This window comes from Peromyscus eremicus, chromosome 3 (assembly GCF_949786415.1).
Source record: "Peromyscus eremicus chromosome 3, PerEre_H2_v1, whole genome shotgun sequence".
Lineage (NCBI taxonomy): Eukaryota > Metazoa > Chordata > Mammalia > Rodentia > Cricetidae > Peromyscus > Peromyscus eremicus.
Window position 1 is genome coordinate 98,894,494 of NC_081418.1, and position 19,551 is coordinate 98,914,044.

At 42.0% G+C, this 19,551-nt stretch overlaps 1 protein-coding gene across 1 annotated transcript in view; it reads right to left on the reverse strand.

The window, feature by feature from the left end:
- Nucleotides 1-19,551, reverse strand: part of Aak1 (AP2 associated kinase 1) — a 161,277-nt gene that overhangs the window by 51,968 nt on the left and 89,758 nt on the right. The window contains 6 exon segments of the mRNA XM_059258123.1: nucleotides 4,453-4,532; nucleotides 6,013-6,116; nucleotides 8,726-8,858; nucleotides 9,531-9,612; nucleotides 11,459-11,580; nucleotides 19,084-19,226. Coding sequence (XP_059114106.1) covers nucleotides 4,453-4,532; nucleotides 6,013-6,116; nucleotides 8,726-8,858; nucleotides 9,531-9,612; nucleotides 11,459-11,580; nucleotides 19,084-19,226 — 664 coding nt within the window.

Here is a 19,551-nt window from a genome sequence, read left to right on the forward strand (position 1 = left end):
ACTGTGTGGTTGGATTTAAGGCTCACTCCACAAGATAGAACCCATGCCTGACAGGTGGCCCAAACCTGAGACTAGACAGACCACGGGCCTAGGGACACCAAATACTACTGTTCTGCTAAAGGAGCACAGCCCTGAGACGACTGCTGGCAACATTTGCTGCTTTATCTCTGGGTCAGTGTCTTACTCAGCCATCACTAGAGAAGCTTTCCTCTCGCTGCAGTAGATGGGAACTAACACAGAGACCCACAACTGGACACTGCCGAGAATGAGAAAACCGGAACACTCAGTCCTAAAAGGGATGTCTTCATAAAACCCCTCCCCTCAGGGCTCAGGGAGCCAGACAGAAGAGGAAGGGAAAAGATTATAAGAGCCAAAGGAGATGGAGGACACCAAGAAAACGTGTCTTCAGACAAAACAGGGCTGAGGAACACAGGAACTCACAAGACTGTGGTAGCATACACAGGGTCTGCACAGGTTCAAGACAGATGGAGTTCCAGCACTGAGACAGGGAAATGGACATGATCTCCCATCCCTAACCAAGAAGCTGTCTCCAACTGACAACCACGTGCAAAGGAAAACTTAGTTTTCTTCAATAAAGTCTCACTGGGTAGAGAAAACACACTGAAGGGCAGGCCCCAAGGCCCAGAAGATAACCAACACAAAATGTACTCAATGGTGCTTTTCTAGAATTTTTTGTGTCATATTGTTTTGTTTGGCGTATTTTTTAAATCTTACTGGTCTTTTGCTTGTATATTAATTATGGTTTCCAATTTTATGTTTTTATGGCTTTTCCTTTTTTGTATACGTATCTGTTTATATATGTGTTTCTTGTGCTGTCTCAGCTTTTTTCTATTATTATTATTTTTCATTTTATTTATTTAATTATTTGTTTTTGGTTTTTTGTTGCTATTGTTTTTCATTATTTGTGTTTTGTTTTGTTTTTTTGAGATAGGGTTTCTCTGTGTAGCTCTGGCTGTCCTGGAACTCTGTAGACCAGGCTGGCCTCCAACTCACAGAGATCTGCCTGCCTCTGCCTCCTGAGTGCTGGGATTAAAGGCGTGCGTCACCAATGCTGGCTCTTTTTTAAATTTGCCAGTTTTTTTTTTTTTTCTAAAGAGAGAGAGGAAGAAGGTGTGGAGTTGGATAGGTAGGGAGGTGGAGAGGATCTGGGAAATGGGGGAGGAACACGGTGGCCAGAATATATTGTATGAATTTCCAATTAAAAAAAATTGAGCTACCTCCCCAGTTCCTGAATATACTTTTTAATGACAAGTGAGTTTATCAAAGAAATTAGGTGCTGTGGGATGTTCTGTATGGCAAATGTGTTGCTCTGATTGCTTAGTAAATAAATCACTGATTGGCCAGTGGTCAGGCAGGAAGTACAGGCGGGACAAGGAGGAGAATAAAGCTGGGAAGTAGAAGGCTGAGTCAGAGACACTGCCAGCCGCCACGATGACAAACAGCATTTGAAGATGCCGGTAAGCCACAAGCCACGTGGCAAGGTATAGATTTATAGAAATGGATTAATTTAAGATGTAAGAACAGTTAGCAAGAAGCCTGCCACGGCCATACAGTTTGTAACCAATATAAGTCTCTGTGTTTACTTGGTTGGGTCTGAGCAGCTGTGGGACTGGCAGGTGAGAGAGATTTGTCCTGACTCTGGGCCAGGCAGGAAAACTCTAACTACAATTAGGGAGAAATAAAAACTTTATATCATTAGTAATAATTCGTTTACATTTAGTAAAAATGTTACTAAATGTCTCCAGTAAAAAAAAATTTAAAAAGCCGGGTGGTGGTGGAGCACACCTTTAATCACAGGACTCTGGAGGAAGAGGCAGGCAGATCTCTGTAAGTTTGAGGCCAGCCTGGTCTACAGAGTGAGTTCCAGGACATCCAGGGCTACACAGAGTAACTATGTTTAAACACACACACACACACACACACACACACACACACACACACACAGAGAGAGAGAGAGAGAGAGAGAGAGAGAGAGAGAGAGAGAGAGAGAGAGAGAGGAGAGAGAGAGAGAGAGAGAGAGAGAGAGAGAGAGAGAGAGAGAAGTATTTGGTGGACAAATAAGTTTTAAACACACTGACAAAGTCTATGAACAGATTTCTTAAGCATGTCAATGTGCAGAGTGACTGGTGATGAGATTCCTCTACAGAGAAACAATGTTCTTTAAGCTGATTCCATCTTGAGACTCTTTCACCAAACACAGGATTTCCAGAATATACTCTGGGTAATGGTTGGGGCAGTGGTTTTTCACACACAGAGAACTTAAACTTGGTTGAAAATAGCTGCGACAATGGGCTCTCTAGGGACTGGAGAGATGGCTCTGTAGTTACAAGTGCTTGCTATATATACTTCCACATGACCTGAGTTCTTAACTCCAACTCCAGGGGATCTGATGACCTCTTCTAACCTTTGTGGGCACCTATACTCACACAAACATAGCACCACACAGACATAAACAAAAACAAATCATTTTAAATGGTGGGGGAGCTCTCTACAGTGAAAAGCATGCAGATGAATGAACCCAACAGGACAAATGAAAGAACTAAGCAAATAGTCCAAAATAAACAGTTTAAAATTGGGGAGTATAACAGGAACACCATTTCTAAAATATGCATACTTGTTTGTTTTCCAAAATAATAAATTTTCAGTTTGACATAGAATTACCTAAGATACAGATCACATAGCACAGCCTCTTTTGCAATCTGAAATGACCAAGTTCTAGCTGTATGCAGAACAGAAAGGATGACTATCTGGCACTTTCTAGAAACCTTAAGGAATAATGGTCTCTTTGACTATTTCTTAATTTTGCTGCTTTGAATATGGATGCAGCCACATTAACCCAGGAGGACATAGCTCTGTTGTAAGGTGAGAAAGTGAAAAGCATGAAGAAACCCGGACCCCAGAGCTTCATGGAGCAGAACTACCAGACTAGCTATGGTGGTCTGAATAAGGTGTCCCCACAGTCTGAGACCCTTGAATACTTGGTTCCCAGTTGGTGATGCTATCTACAGAAGAACTATGTCACTGGGGGTGGGCTTTGAGAACGTAAGGCCTTGCTTTCCTTGCAGTTGCCCCCTGCTTCATGCCTGCAGTAAAGGATGTGAGATCCCAGCAGCATCTTGCTCCAGCCACCATGCCTGCTGCTTGCTGCCATGCCTCCCCCTCTTATCCCTCTGGAACCATAAGCCTGAATAAAATACTTTCTTCTACAAGTTGTTCTGGTCGTGGCTCAACAGGTATAAGCACACACTGCTTCTGCGGAGGTCCCTGGAGTTCAGGTCTCAGCACTCATGCTGGGTGGCTCACACTCCTATAACTCCAGCTTCAGGGGATCCACTAGCCTCTTCTCACCCCTAGGGGGGCACCTGCACTCAGAGCACATAAATCTGCTTGCCCAGGTACATTTACACTTAAATAAATAATCAAATATTTTTAAAATACACATATTGTTATCCAGAGTCTTTGTTTACAGTCTGTTACTAGCATTTCCTTGCCATTGGAGGATGGCAGGAAAAGGAGGGACAGAGAACCTACCGGTCACCTTTAGAATTTTTCATTTGGAATCCACATAAACGTGTCTGGCAGATCCTGAGCTGTGACAGGTGTGAAAACCAATCTAAAAATCCAGTCCAGTATGGCCTGCAGCTTCCTTCCCACAAACCACTCTCTGGCCCCAAATCCCAAGTGCAGAGACTCCAGTAGGAAGGCACTCCTCTGCTGGCTGACTCTGGGATAAGTACTTCAGCCATCCTTCCTGAAACAGTATTGTAGTCTGGGTCATGTCTACTCACTACTCTCCTTCCCCTCTGAAGTGAGACTTGTACCTCCCAACCACCTACCCAGGATTTCCTGGCTTGCTCCCTTCTCCTCTAACTTGGGTATCTCCCCTTACTTGTTTAATCCTTTCTTGGTGTCTGCTCTTGAAGACCCACGTGACTCCAGTGCAATTAGCTAAGACCTAGAGGGATCTTTTAATGTTCACGGACTTTCATTCAACTGCACTTTCCTAATATGGCTGGAGCCAGAGAAGAAAGAATGTGTCAGACTAGGGGGTAAACATGGCTAACCACCAGCTCAGAAACAGGTTAGGACAATGCTCTAGCACCAACCCTTAAAGTCTAGCATTGTCTCATCCCAGAAAGCCCCTACCATCTATTGCCATGCAACGGACGACATGCAACGGACGACATGCAACGGACGACATGCAACGGACGACATCTGTGAGGTTACTGATTCCTTTCAAATGTAGATCTCAGCATTTTATTATATCCCTCTTGGCAGTCCCAAAGACCAGTTTCTGCATAGGGCGACAGAGCTTGCTTTCCTGATCTGGGCAGCCTCTAGTCACAGCCACACAGGACTTCAGCAGCAGGCACCTCCACTGCAAGCCGGCAACAAGCACAATACAAGCAAGCTCTTGAGGGTATTTCTTACCTGGCCTTTGGCTGGGTCTTTTTCACAGCTGCCTCACTCGCTTTCACTGGTTCAGGAAGTTTTGCAGGAATGGGAGAGTTCTAAAATGGGAGAGTTGAAAGGGAAAAAAAGCATATGGATTTCTTTGTAAATAATAAGCAGTCTGAGGCCAGGTATGATGGCCTATGACAGTAATCCCAGGACATGGGAGGTTGAGGCAGGAGGATCATGAATCCTGTTTTAAAACATAAAATAAAAATAAAATCTCCAAACAAGAAACAACCAGTCTGACTAGGACTAATGGAAGTAGCATTTGCCATCTTCCAATATGACTTCTAGGGCCTCATCTCTCTGTTAGAGGGAAAGGAGGCTAGACAAATGCATGAGATGGAATCACAGAAGCAAAATGCGCAAGAAGAAAGAAAGAACAGCAGGGGGAATAGAGCCTTGTCTCAGGAAAACAAGGCAATTGATCATTCTAGGGAAACACAGCAGACATGCTGCTCTCAGTGAGTGGTGGTCATTCTACTCAGCTCAGTCCCTAGGCATTTGGGGAGGAGGTTGTTAATGTTCAGTGAGTTGTCTCAGTTTCATAATTAAATTCATGGGAAAATTGGATTCTCTTTATAGTAACTGCTTTGCTTGAATGTCCTATAGTGTGTAAAGCAAGGGACATTAATATTCATTGAATCTAGAGATGAACACCCATAATGACTCAAAAATAACAATTTGATGATGTTTACTTCCTTTAAATAGCACCATTTTAATGAACTCATGGCAGCTGTGGTTATATGCACAAGATCTACCCAAGATCAAGTTAATCAAATTTCTAGGGACTCATGAGGCCCCACATCTTGCTGAGGAGTTGAGCAGTTGATACTTTTTGAGGGAGAGCCATTTGTCTTTGGAGATGTAACAACCATAGGTAGCCAGTGCTCAGGTGGAGAGCCCCACATCTGTGGGCATACGGGCAGAACTAATAGGATTCAGTGGGTTATTTTAAAAAAAAAAAAAAAAAAAAAAGGAAATGACATGAATTTGGGAGGAATGGGCTAGAGAGGGTGCTAGAGGAGTTAGTGTTGTCTTGAAAAATGATAAGCAGCACTGGTTACTGGGGAAAAGGTCATGAGAAACAACAAAACCCAGTATCAGAGCTTTATTAGGCGGGGAGGGACAGAAAAGAATAACCAGGCCTGGGAAGAAGCACATGCAGAAAGAGAGAGGTGCGGGGAGAGAGGAGGAGTCTGTGTCTGGCTTTTTAAGGATTCCCGTGCACATGTGCAGTTGGGCTTACGGAGCCACACCATGCATGCGCTGATTGCGTGACCGTGCTGCGCACATTTGGGCTATCACGCAGCACACTGATGATGTAAGACTAAGACCCCTTACTAAGCTACTGAACTGCATGTGTTCATTCATGCAGCTGGAGGAGCAGCAGAATCCTAACAGTTAGAGGGAGGAATAGGGATGGATATGGTCAAAATATATTGTATTTGAAATACATTGTATATGAAATTCTCAAAGAACAAATAAAAACAACCTTAAAAATTATGAATCCTTTTAAAAAGCACCATTACATACCTGTACATTTGGAATTGGGCATTCTTTCTTGAGTAGTTTAAATGAGAAGTAAGAAACCTGGTAAATATCCGGCCTTTTGTCAGGGTCTGGTTCCAACATATACCCTAAGACAAACATACATGAATTTATTCCATAATATCTTAACAGTTGTTGCATCAGCTAGGTAACTGAACTTTTCTAATGTTGAAGTTGGGTTGTGTTTTCAGTTTCAATTCTCATAAAGGTCAGACAGTTCAATTAGCCCCTTTCCTAGCAAGGGAAACAAGAAAATTCCCTGAGCTGTAGCAAAGCTACTTGGGGTTCATATCCTGGATGTCAGGGGCTCACACTCTTGACAAAAAATGAGCAGCTTCATGGTCTAAGACTAAGAATATGCCGTGGTCTTCCCCCTCTGTTAAACAAGTGACTGTTGACAAATACAACCAAACTTCAGATATCATGAACTCAAGGTTTGGTGGAAGACAATCCCTGGGTTCTGTCTCTAGATCTAAAAAACAAACTCATGAACTTACTTACTATTCTTGTTGGAGATATAAGCGAGTTTTTAGTTTGAGGAAAATTAAGAAGTTAACATACTCAGCTCCATAGACTGCCTGTCTATTTCCAGGTCCTTCAAGTGTCTCTGACACTAGAAAATTCCTCAGGAGAAATCTTTGAGAAGATGCAAGCACATGTGTAAACACATGCAAAATGAGTTAAGACAGTTTACTGCTTGAGGAACAAATGAACTGGGCACTAAGTTCAGAAAAGATCTGTGAGGCTGAGCCTTGAACGGCCTTGCCAAAGAGACAAGACAAAGTTAGTCAATGAAGACCAAAGAAAAAGGCAGTCTAGATTAGAGGACAAATGCCAAAAAAGGCAAGCTTAGATAAAGGCCAGAAAATGAACACCGCTACCTAGGAACATGAGCCCAAAGGACAATGTGCCAAGATGGCTGCCTGAGTGGGACAGAAAAAGAATACAAAGGACCCTAAGCACTATGCTAAGAATCAGGGCCTAATTGTGGGACCATTGGCAAGCCACTCAAGTTTACTCAATGGGACATGAGAAAGTGACATTTTCTAGGAATAATCCATGGTAGAGATGTACTGGAAGAATGAAAAGAGAGTAGAGAAGCTGGGGGCAATGTACCAGGTCATGATCTACCAGAGTTTGTACATACTTTGGTGACAACGAAGAGAATCAAGACAAGTGATTTAAAGAGAATCGATGGAGCTTAAGTCAGCTTCTTCTAGAAAATTGTCTGTTATCTATCCAGGCATGGATGGCAACACTACCAAAAGAAAGTGAAAAAAAAGACAGTCTGGGGAAAGGCATTGGGGAGGCAACAAGAGGCCTACAAGTTTACAGTCTTCAAAATCTTCAAATAGCGTGCACACTAAATAGAGTCTAGAAAAGGTGTCAGTGCTACAGTCCCTCAGAAAGAGCTCTTTTCCAACATGAATTCACTGTTGCAGATGTTAGAAAGGAAAAGTAGAAAAGAAAAAAAAAGCTATGAGCAACACCAAGACCAGCCCTTTCTCCACTTCCTTGCACATCTGCAGTCCTAGGATAGACACACTGCTGTGACTCTGCAAACTATCTGGCAATCCTCAAGAGCCACACTCCTTCCTACCCGATAAGCTCACTGAGAAGTGTCACAATGGAAAGGGCCATTGTGGAACTGCCAGAATTTTGTCAGCTTGAGTAAATCTTCTGTTCCCTCTTGTGGGTAATATGGACAATGACCCTTAAGATCTCCAGGTCTTGCCAGTCTAAGTGGGGCACACCTTTAATCCCAGCACTCAGGAGGCAGAGGCATGCAGATCTCTGTGAGTTTGAGGCCAGCCTGGGCTACACAGTAAGTTACAGGACAGTTAAAGCTACATAGTGATATGCTGTCTCAAATTACAAACAAACAAATAAACAAACAAACAAATGCATGCAGGCCCACCAAACCTACAGGTTTTGAGAATTAGGTGAGGTATAAGTAGGCCTCAATACAGATAGATCAATGTTCTGCATCACCTGTCTTTCTCTCAAACTAGGTAGCTCAGGATTTATGGTCTATGGTGTTTTTTCAAACTTATCTACTAAATGTCTTAACCAGCATTTTAAAAGATTACTTTTTTAAAATAAAAAATCTGTTTCTTTAGCATTTCATACAGGTTCTGGTACAAATCTTACTTTTCTGCCATCTGGTTAATGGATGTTAGTACATATGCTGGCTATGATAACACAAAGAAATGAAAATCTTCAGAATTTTAAACAAAACATTCAATTTAGATGCTTGTTGTAAAAATCCAGCGATAACCTAAATAAGAGGAAAAACCTGGCTCCATGGAGTTCTATGGTCTTAATTACATATTCATTCCAGCACCGCAATCATGCTCACTTGAGCTGCTTTCAGCTTTGCAAAGATAAATTTCTTATCCCTTGATGTGAGTCAGCTGGACTCTGAGTTCTTAAATAGACTGCAGCAGAACACAGCAGCAGCATGCTGCTCCGAGCACAACTACCATTCCCATTTGTGTGGCTGGCTCAGCTTCAAAGCAGAGTTTAGTTTTCTAGCAAAAAGACCAGCTTCTCTAAGTGAACATTGCCATGCTATCACTGTTCCCAACAGTATCAAATGATTTCTTTATCTTGTTCCTGGAATTTAATCCCTTTATCCTCCAATCCATTCCTTGTGATTACAAATAAAAACATGAAACTGGAAACTTGAAATACTTACTAATAAGGCAATGCATGTCTTGAGAATACCGAGAGTTATCGGGAATTGTGAAGCTTCCATCGCAAATTGCCACCTGGCTCTCTCCAAATGGCAAAGTGAAGTAGCATAATTTATATAACAAACAGCCAAGAGCCTAAAAAATAAGAAAGCAGATTGCAACTAGTGGTTTATTTACCATAAAGCCAGCGATCTGCTCAAAGAGGCCAGTACCAGCCAGGTTTCACAGCAGAAACAAACCCCACATAACATTACCTATGCAACACTTGAATTTAGAACCCAGAGTGACAATCTAGCATCTGAGTTACATTCTTATCTATGACTAGTAAAGACTATTTCACCTGGTCTGTTCTTTAGAAGTATACCATACAAATGAAAAGCACACGTATACATGCAAACTAGTTTATTATTATTATTGTTGTTGTTGTTGTTGTTGTTGTTTTTACCCCATATTCCAAGAGGCCATGGCTGTCCCCTGACACCAAGATCAGCAACAAGGTCACTAGAGAGACGGCTCAGTGGTTAAGAGCACTGGCTGCTCTTCCAAAGGACCCAAATTCAATATCTACCACCCACATGGTGGCTCACAACTATCTGTAACCTCAGTTCCAGGGGATTCAATACTGTCTTCTAAGGACACTGAACACACATGGTACATAGACACACATGCAGACAAACACACATACACATAAAATAATAAAATAATCAACAGTGGGCAACACTGTGTGCTCCCCCTGGCTAGTTAAGCTTAGGAGTCCAGCCAAGGCCAGCTGACATCTGGGGTGCAGATGGCTTAGTTGACACATACCCAAATGTCTGCCTTCGTAGTGATGATTTTGCCACTGTACAAGTTGACCATTTCTGGAGCTCGATAGGACAGTGTTGTGTATCTACAATCAAAAGATCCAGTTTGTTAAATATATCAGTATTATAATTAAATCAAGGAGAAACAATTTTTATTCACATTACTAGAATCAATTCTCTGGCAGCAATCTGCAGAAGAGCAAATTAAATATTAGTACAGATAAAGTGAAAGATTCTCGTTGGTACACTGATGTCATCACAGCCTCTCACAGAAGATCTTCTACGCCTAGAACATTGGAGTATTGGGGTATTCAGACACAAAGTCCTAAAAGCACCCTTTTTTGAGTCTCCAAATGACAAAATTTTCCCCTATAAGTTATTCTAGTCTAACACTATGTTTTGATGATTAGAGGTTTTTTTGTTTTGTTTTGTTTTCATTTTTCGAGACAGGGTTTCTTGGTGTAGTTTTGGTGCCTGTCCTGGATCTCACTCTGTAGACTAGGCTGGCTTCGAACTCACAGAGATCTACCTGGCTCTGCCTCACAAGTGCTGGGATTAAAGGTGTGCACCACTGCCGCCCGGCTGATTATTAATTTTTAAAATAGTAAACTCTTAACATGAGACTCAGAGAGGCAACCCAAGTGAGCTCTAGCTAGGGTGGGGATTTCATGTGTTCTTTTCTGGGGAGAGTAATGTATGTAGTGTATGTGTGCCTACGTGTGTGCAGAACAGAGTTGATAGTGTCTTCCTTCACTGCTTTCCACTTTATGTCTTGAGACTTGCTGATAGGATGAGTCTAGCTATCCAGCTTGCTCCAGAGATTCCCTGTCTCCACCTCCCAAGCACTGGAATTACGGACAAGCCATCATGTCCACCAAGCTTTTCTATGAGTGCTAAGGATCCAAACTCTGGTCCTCACGTTTACATGGCAAGCATTTTATGCACTGTGCCATCATTCCAGCTCCATAATCATGGGTTCTTTGAGGCTAAAACTAAAGTGTTCTTTCTTATCTTTGACTCAAGAAAACAGTAGTATAAGCACTTGTCCTAAGTGAATGAATATCTTGATGTTACTAAACATTCAACTATGCTGCTCTAGTATCTGGCCCCAGGGGGATTTCTTTGGGTGTCTTATCAGGGCCTTGGACTAGAAGTGGTCTTGCCTCAGACATGGTTACCTGAGTGATACACAAAGGGGACAGAGGCTCACTATCTGTGAGTACATGATGGACAGCTGATTTACTAGAAGCCATAATGAGTCTATTGTGCCTGGGAAAACCCAATAGTGTGGACATGAGGCTCCTACAGGAGCCAAAATATAAAGAGACTTCCAGTCAGGTCCCTGACTCAGTAACTGTAGAGGTTTCAGTAGCTCTATTTACCATAAATTCCACTAGGGAGTGGTTGAGTTCCTCATGAAAAAGGAGGTAGCAATTTAGAGTTCAGTAAAAAACACACACCTATCTGATTCATAATGCCATAGTGTGACTTCTCTTGGAAAATCATGGTACTTCAATGAGTATATATCACCATTTAGTCTTTAGTTTTCCTTTTGGTTTTTGAGACAAGGTCTTGCTATGTAGCCCAGGCCACATAGCAAGTTGCTGGAGTTAAAGGGATATACCACACTTTCCCCACCCTCTCCAGCTATCACTCATCTTTTTATGGATGTGTGGCACTGTAAATTAAAATTTGTGTATAGTGACCACAGGAGCATTGAGAAAGTTTTAAGACTCTTCTGTCAGTCCACCGGCCAGTTTTCCCACCTCGGCTTTCAGGGACAATCAAACAACCCAATAGGTGAACAGTCTGCTCTGGGAAAAGGGGAACCAGCCAGCACCATGTTCTCCTCACTCTGTTTCACCCATAAGCTGAAAGAGAATGTGCTCATCTGACAATGGACAAAACTCCAGGAAAGGAGAAAAGGCTTACTTCTTAATCTCATCTTCTACTGCATTGACTCCCTCGGCCTGTGGGTTCTGGAATTTGTTGGTGGCACTTCCAAAGTCACACAAGACATAGTGGCCTCGGTCATGCAAGAGGATATTCTCAACCTGAAAAACATTCCCAAACCACTCAATCCAAGATGCCACTTAGTAATGGGAAGAGCTAGTTTCACAGTCATATTACAAAAGGTTTCATTTTAATAATCTTAGTGTGCACAGAGAACTTATTCCTCACCATGTCTTAACAGGACTCACTCCAACGGAAGCAAACGACACACAGAGGGAACAGGGTCAAATGCAGGCAGAGAGGGAGACAGAGGTAACTGCACGGCTGGGAAAGCCAGGGCCCCATTTTCAGGGCTAGCCAGCTCCAGCCAGTCACATTTCTCACCTCTGTAGTAACAGTGATCAATATTTTCAGTTTAGCGTGCTCTCCGTGACCCCAGCCTCTTTCTTAGCCAACCATCAAACCCAAGTACAAAGGCTACCTCCTTTTGGAAGCCTCCCCAGGATCCAACTCAAAAAAATACCATTTCCCCATTTTTCTTTGGTGTTTCATTGTCCATGCTAAAATTTACTTCACTTTTAAGTGGGTATAATAATGTCTTTATCAGTTAGACTTTCAGAACTGATGTTTTTCATATTAGTTACTTCTCAAAGTGACAAAATGCCTGGTGATAAATGAGCAATTTCTCTGTTAGAATCTTATTTGAGGGTTTGAGGATTTTTGTTTGTTTGTTTGTTTGTTTGTTTGTTTTAACTTTTAAACAAAGGAAGTCTTTGTATACTAAGAGTTTTAACTTAGTGAAGCTTGTAAGGACCAAGACTTAGAGAAACCCTTATTCCAGTGAAAAGAACTCCCAAACAACATGCACAGGCTGGAGAGATGACTCAGCAGGTAAGAGAATTCACTGCTCTTCCAGAGGACCCAGGTTCAATTCCCAGCACCCACATGATAGCTCACAACTGTTTGCAACTCCAGTTCCAGGGGATCCAATGCCTTCTTCTGGCCTCAGTAGGCACCAATCATGTACGTGGTGAATAGACATACAGACAATACACATAAAATAAAAATTTTTAATTCCAATTTTGTTGTTGTTTTTGGTTTCAGTTTTTTGAATCAGGGTTTCTCTGTGTAACAGCCCTAGTTGCTCTGGAACTCTGTCTGTAGACCAGGCTGGCCTCAAACTCACAGAGATCTATCTGCCTGCCTCTGCCTCCTGAGTGCTGGGATTGAAAGAAAAATTACTGAGCACAACATTGTCAAAATACACCAATTAGCTCTTGTTGTGGGGGAATGAGTTGACCAGCACGGGGAAAGACAGACCTGGCTGTGCACGCCAATAAAATGACAGCCAAAACCCAAAATCTTGCTAGGCCCTTAAGACTGTAGACTCTACGGTCCTTTTCTTCAGCCCCCCTCCCCCAGACGGACCACCTTGAAACTAAGTCAAAAAGACTATAAGCTCCTCAACGGCAACCATCTCTTATCCATAGCTGAGATCTTCTTTGCCCAACTCTACTAGATTTTTGGTCTAGATACTGTTGAATAGAATAAAAAAACAAAAACACACTTAATAATCTGGTTGGGCATGCACACATTCAAGGACTATTCATGTTCCAGTCAAGACAGTAGCCAAATACCCTACTGGTTCTTTAAAAATATCTGACTGAGGAGGAATCCTCTTATTCCTATTGTTATATCTAAAGTTTTCTCTTAATTCTTCTAAAACCTGGATTAAGTGTATTTTTAGTCTATAATTGCTAATTCTAACTATTTGAAATCTTTGCTGCAAACTGCAGATTGTTGCTTCCTACTGAACTTCATATTTGGTGCTGGTGAAGAGTTTTCATGTTGTTTGAAGTTGTGTCCTTTGGACCTTCACCTGTAGGAAATCTTTAAGTCTGACGTTCGCTAGAGAGGGTCAGAGTGGCGGTGCAGCTGCACTCCACCTCCACGACTAACCGAGAGTTATGGAAAAGCAGCTGGCATGGCCAGGAACCTAAGTAAATAGGACCTTATGAGGAAGAATTATCCACCACAGAATTATGAATGACTGGGACAGAGTTGTTCCCCGAAGATTAAGGCTAAGGCAGACAAATATTTCTACTATCTCTACCTTTTTATAAAACTCACCAATTTAATCTATTTATACAAAGAGAAACAGTCAAGCTATGCTGAGCATAAACTCACTTTATAAATCCAAAATAATAATCCAAACCAAGTTAATACTTATAAGTCACAGACACCATTTGACAAGCAGTAACTACTGCCAGTATTACTTTACTCAGCACAGTTTATGGATTATGATTCCCATCTTACAGTTGGACAAAAAGTGAGGCTCATGATCATTCAGTCAATACTGTAACATGGCTAGTAAGCAAAAGAGCTTGAAGTGAACCTAAGCCATGTAACTCTAGGAAAAGACAGACAACTCCATTGCTGCCAGGGCAGGAAAGGCAGAAGCAAATCACTCAAGACCCCACATTCACCTCCAGCTCTGAGCTATGGTAGGGGTTGTGAGGACATGGGACTGGGCTTATGGGCAGAGTTTCTTAACTCTTTATAGTCAGAAATGCACCTACATGGAAATCTAGTCAACAAGAAGTCAGCCATCACTCCTAGCTGGACATGTTTGTGCAGGGCTATCTACGTTTTCTTTATATTATCTAATACCCTTTATTCCACTGCTCACTCTCCATTAGCCAAGTATCAACAATTTATAAAAACTCTGCTGGTCAAACCTTTCATGACTACCCTAAAACATACATACAATTTACTACCCACAGGAGGGGGATGGAAAGGCCTTCAGGCTAAACCTAGTCATGCCCACAGGTTACTTATTCTGCAGTCTACATGTGGCAGTTTATGTACAAAATGTCCATCAAAATGTTCCTGTGTTAAAATCTTGGTCCACAGCTAGTACATTCAATCATTTATAGGTGACTGGATCATGAATGTATTGATTTCATTAATGAACTGGTCCACATATGAGTTCACAGCTAAAATGGGCTTTTAGGAGATGGATTACCAGTTATGTGCCCTTAAAGGCTCTATCTAGTCCCCAGTCCCTTCATTCTGTTTCCAAAGTATGTACCCACCATGACATTCCACCTTGCCTCAGGCTCAAAGTGATGGATTAGATGACCCTGGACTGAAAACTCCTAACTACAAACCGAAATATTTTTTTGTCCTTTTGTTTTTCTCAGGTATTTGTCACAGCAATGAAATCTGGCTAATATAATATAGCTACTTTTTCTCCAATGGAAGAGTTGAGCAATTCAATGAGACTATATGACTAGCATGCCTAAAACATTCCTATCTGGCCTTCTGCTGGCAAAGTTTGCCAATGTTTGATCTGACTGATGACTCAGAATTCTTCTATGGATTTGTAACTGACTACTGACATATTTATGTTTTTCTTCCCCAGTACAGTACAAATCCTTTGGGTAAGGGTGGTGTATTAGCCTATAAATTCCTTACAGATGCTACTTCAGTGCAAAACTTCAGCAGGCATCCTTAAATTCTGTGAAATCACTTGATCAGTATTGGTTAGAGATGATTTTTCTCTCCGCCTCATGGACCTTATAGGACCTATGTGAAATCATGCTTCTCCTAGTTTATGAGTCCTATCCCTGTCCAAGTCAGATTCTATACTTGTAATATGGAATGAACATCTATCTAGAAAACTGAAAATTAATTAATAATAAATAGCATAGTAATTACAGCATCAAAACTCACTAGTAGGGAATGAGGAATTAAGCAAAGCAGAGTAAGACGAGGCACATTGTTGGCTTGAAATGAACTGTCGTTTGTTCCAGCTACTCTGCCCACCTGAAGAAAGGGTCAGAAACTGCTTAAGGTGAAATTGCTTGCTGGCACCACTGCATTCTCCACTCGTCCTCAGACTGTCTTGTGAAAACCTCCTGGGCCAGCCTAGCCACTACTGGCTACTCTCTATCATCACCACCACCAAAGCACTCAACGTGGACTCAGGGTAGAAGACTTCAAGAGTATTTCTGATGTTTGACCTTAGTTAAATCTACAAGTCTCCTTTGGCTTGTTTCTTATCTGCGAAGTGGAGCTGATAACATTTCCACTACTGTTACAAGTAAGGGAATATATGTCAAAATAAACTGTAAGTTCCCTGACAAATATAAGATATTACTGCCATTCACTTATGAAAGAAACATGCTTGAATTCCTACAATATGTCAAGTACTCTTCTAGGTCCAAGGACACAGTTGTAGAAAAGCAAAATTTAGTCCTTTCTGGAGCTCAAAATCCAAGTGGGAATAAGAAAATAATTATAGTTGTCTGGTATTGAAAATATTATGAAAAAAATCCCTGCTGGTTAAATATAGGTAAACTGAAAAGGAATGCCACTTCAAATGACATTCCTGGAAGGCCTCTCAAATAAGGAGACCAGAATGAGAAGCTGCAGCCGTGGCCCATATAGGACAGAGCATTCTGAGCAAGAAGTCGCAGCAAGGCCTGGAGATGGGCACATGCCTGAGGGGTTTCATGAATAGGAGTAAGCTCATGCAGCTGGTCCAGCACAGTGCTAAGCTGGCAATTATAGGACAGTGCTGTCACTTCTGGGGAGATGAGATATGTGTGGCTTTGGAAGAGGTCATGCATTTAAAAGGTAAAATTAGGCACAGGAATAAAGTACTGAGGCAAGAGTGACATTACTGTCAATACTGGACTCAGTACCACATGGCAGACAATCAGTACCCTATGCACTTTCACTTACAGTGGCCATGAAATCCTTATTAAGCTTTGCTGTCCCCCTTAACAGATGGAAAAAGATAAGCCAGTCAAGGACTCAATTTTCCTGGGGTTAGGCTGGCAGGGCAGGATTTACACCAGGCTGCCTGACTTCTGAGACCACACTCAGCCACCATGCTGATGTGCAGCATGCAGTTAAAGAGCATGGACACTTCAGGCTGGTTAAGAGAGAAGGAAGGGAGCAGACAGAGGACAGACAAAGAGAGACGAGAAAGACTACTTAGGAGGCATTTGGGATTTTTTAACTTTAAGAGCTCAAGAAAACAACCATTTTAGGAACGTCAGCTTTGCAGAGAAAGAATAAAAGAAAGCAGACAATGAGGGAAGAGGAATAGGTCAAGCAAGGGCAAATGGCGATGGGAAGGGGAAGAGGGAAGGTAACAAGCTACAAGAGATTAGTGAGGGAGAGACCGACTAGCACTCACACACTTCTGAGCACTGGCAAAGAGAGAGAACAGTCACCACATGCTCAGGCAAAGGCCTGAGGACACAAGCCTGTGGCTGGTTGCCATTTGTATCAGTCACCCTTGTATTGCCATGACCACAGAACAAATGTGGTCTGGCAGAACAACTTAAGGGAGAAAAGATTTATTTTGGTTCACTATTTCGGGGTATTTTCATCCATCCTGAGGGGAAGGCATGGTAGCCTGCATCATATCACAGTGAACCTACCAGGAAGCAGAGAGTGGCTGAAACCAGGGCCCAGGCGATACCTGTTAAAAATCCCTAGGGATCTACTTCCGTCAGCTAGGCCCTACCTCCTAAAGGCCCTACCAGCTGGGGAAAAGGCATTCAGAACAAAAGCCCGAGGGTGGCACTTCAGATCCAAACCAAAACACCACTGCTGTTCAGTACTTCAGTTTTTTCGGAGTTTCAAGCCACTGACCTGATTTCCCAGCCTAACAGCTTAAGAGCCTTATGAAAGCTGTCACTTCCAAATCTGGACAGAGCCTTTGCTAAGGGACCTGAAAAGCTACCTCTCACTGGCCTCTCTTTACCTCAGCGTTACGCAAAACAGCTTGGCACTGGGGCATTTCAGAGAATTTAATACCTCTGAGAAATGTGGAGGGTTAGAAGAACACATCTTCAAACCCGTGTTTTAAAATTTAGGGTAAGAGCCCTTACCCTACTATACTCCACAAGATCAAAGTCTCTTCTGTGACAAGAAAAGTGACATCTATGATTTTTCAACCTTAATATATTTGTTCATCCTGAACTCTTTCTTGCCCTCTCTTAAGTGCAAGGACAACTAGCACAAAATAACATAACAAAACAAATTTTTTAAAAAAGAAAACAAAAAAAACAACTTCTGTCTCTATTCTGACCTGATAACATAATTAGCCGTTGGGGCAGCAGTCATGGTTTCTCTGGCAAGGATTCTGCACTGATAAGTAATAAAGGCTGGAATAGGTGGTCTTCCCAGATTTGACCCCATGGTTTGCAATGATGACCTTTATCTTTCTCAAAGAAATGAACATAAAAACTGAGAGGAAGTAATTGAAGCATTACAACAGCATCTGAAGAGAACTCTTCTATAGCATAGTACTTCTATTGTGATTATTTTTAAGGACAGAAACAGCCTAAGGACTAAGAACACTTTGAGATCATATCCTGTAAGGAAAGGGAAAAAGAGGCCACACTCGTGCTAGGCAGGGCAAGAGGGGCTTTCTTCAGTTTTGCCTGTGAATAAGCAGGCCCTACCCAGGCTAGCCCAGGCTCACACAGTTCAACAGTAGACATTGCTATCTATATTTTACAGACGACAGAACCACAGCTCAGAGAGGCCAAATAATCTGAAGAACAAGCTAAGGAGCTTGAACAGGAAGAGCTAGAGAGAACATGATACCTCAGAGGTCCAAGGAAGACAGGGTACTGAAGGGGTCAAATGCAGCAGGTAGACTAAGACAAATACTACAAAGTATCCTTTGCATTTGGCAATGTCAAGCAATTTTCTTATGCTCTACAGTTCTGCTGCCATCACCTGCATGGTGGTATAGAGGCAGAGAATAATATGAAATCTCACACAAAGGGCTGACTTTAAATTCTGACACTACTGTTTCCTATTTATAAGAATGTAGGCAAGACACACAGCCTCTCTGCTGCTTAGTTCCTGTAAAAGGTAATGGAGAATGTCTAAGAAAACAGTATGCATAAAGTTCAGTAGAATATTTAGCACACAGTTGGTCAATAAATGTTAAGCTCAACCCTAATCAGGTGCCAAGTCCATTGTGCAAATGCTGTCATGTGACTTCAATAGGAAAGGCACCAGGCAATGTGATGGTAATCAGGACCAATTATTAAAAATAATTAATTAATTTTTCAAAATATGAAAGAGGGCTGGGGATATAATTCAGTGGTACAGCACTTGCCTAGCATGTGCAAGGCCCTGGGTTTAATCCTAGAGTAACAACAATAACTGTGTGCAAGGCCCTGGGTTTAATCCTAGTAGTAACAACAATAATCGTGTGTGTGTGTGTGTGTGTGTGTGTGTGTGTGTGTGTGTAATAAAAAGTAAGCATCATTATTTATAAGATACTTAAATTAACATTAATTTTGAAGACCATTAAAAATTTAGGAATACAGAAATAAAAATAAAAACATATGACTTCGGGCATTTGAAAGTTTAAAAATTCTGGGGGCTCGTTAACAAAGTTGATACCTGTACTTTTTCTTTGGATTTTCTCTCCCCCGACTTCAATGGGAGTCCAGAATTAGGAACTATGTCTTACACTTCTTTCCTACCTCTCAATACATGATCCATCCCTGGGACAGACAGAAACACTCAGTAAAAACACACTCCACAAGCAATCAATCTGTTACCTTCAGGTCCCGGTGGATAATAGGAGTTTTGCACTGATGTAGGCGGGCAACAGCCTCACAGGTGTCACAGAATATTTGCAGGACTTCATTCTCTGTAAAGCCTGTTTGTAGACGCTGGTTCATCAGGTTTACCACCTGGCCTCCTGAGACAGGTACAGAGCAAGGGAAAGGATATTAACAGGCATATTCATCACTTGGACCTAGGCACTGACAGCTGTCCAGACAGAAGTGGATCACTGGCCAAGCTAGCATTAAACTCTAGGGGTCTCAAGTTTCTGCTTGGGATTTGTTTTCTTACAACCCAATGTCTCCTCTGATGCATCAAAAGCAGATTATTTTTTTAAGCACACAGATGTGAACTGCCCTCATTGTACCCTTGAGATTAGAAGCAGAACTGACATCACAGTCAGTTACTGCTGCCTAGTAATCACGTCCCCATGATGTAGAAGACGAGGCCACAGCCTCTGT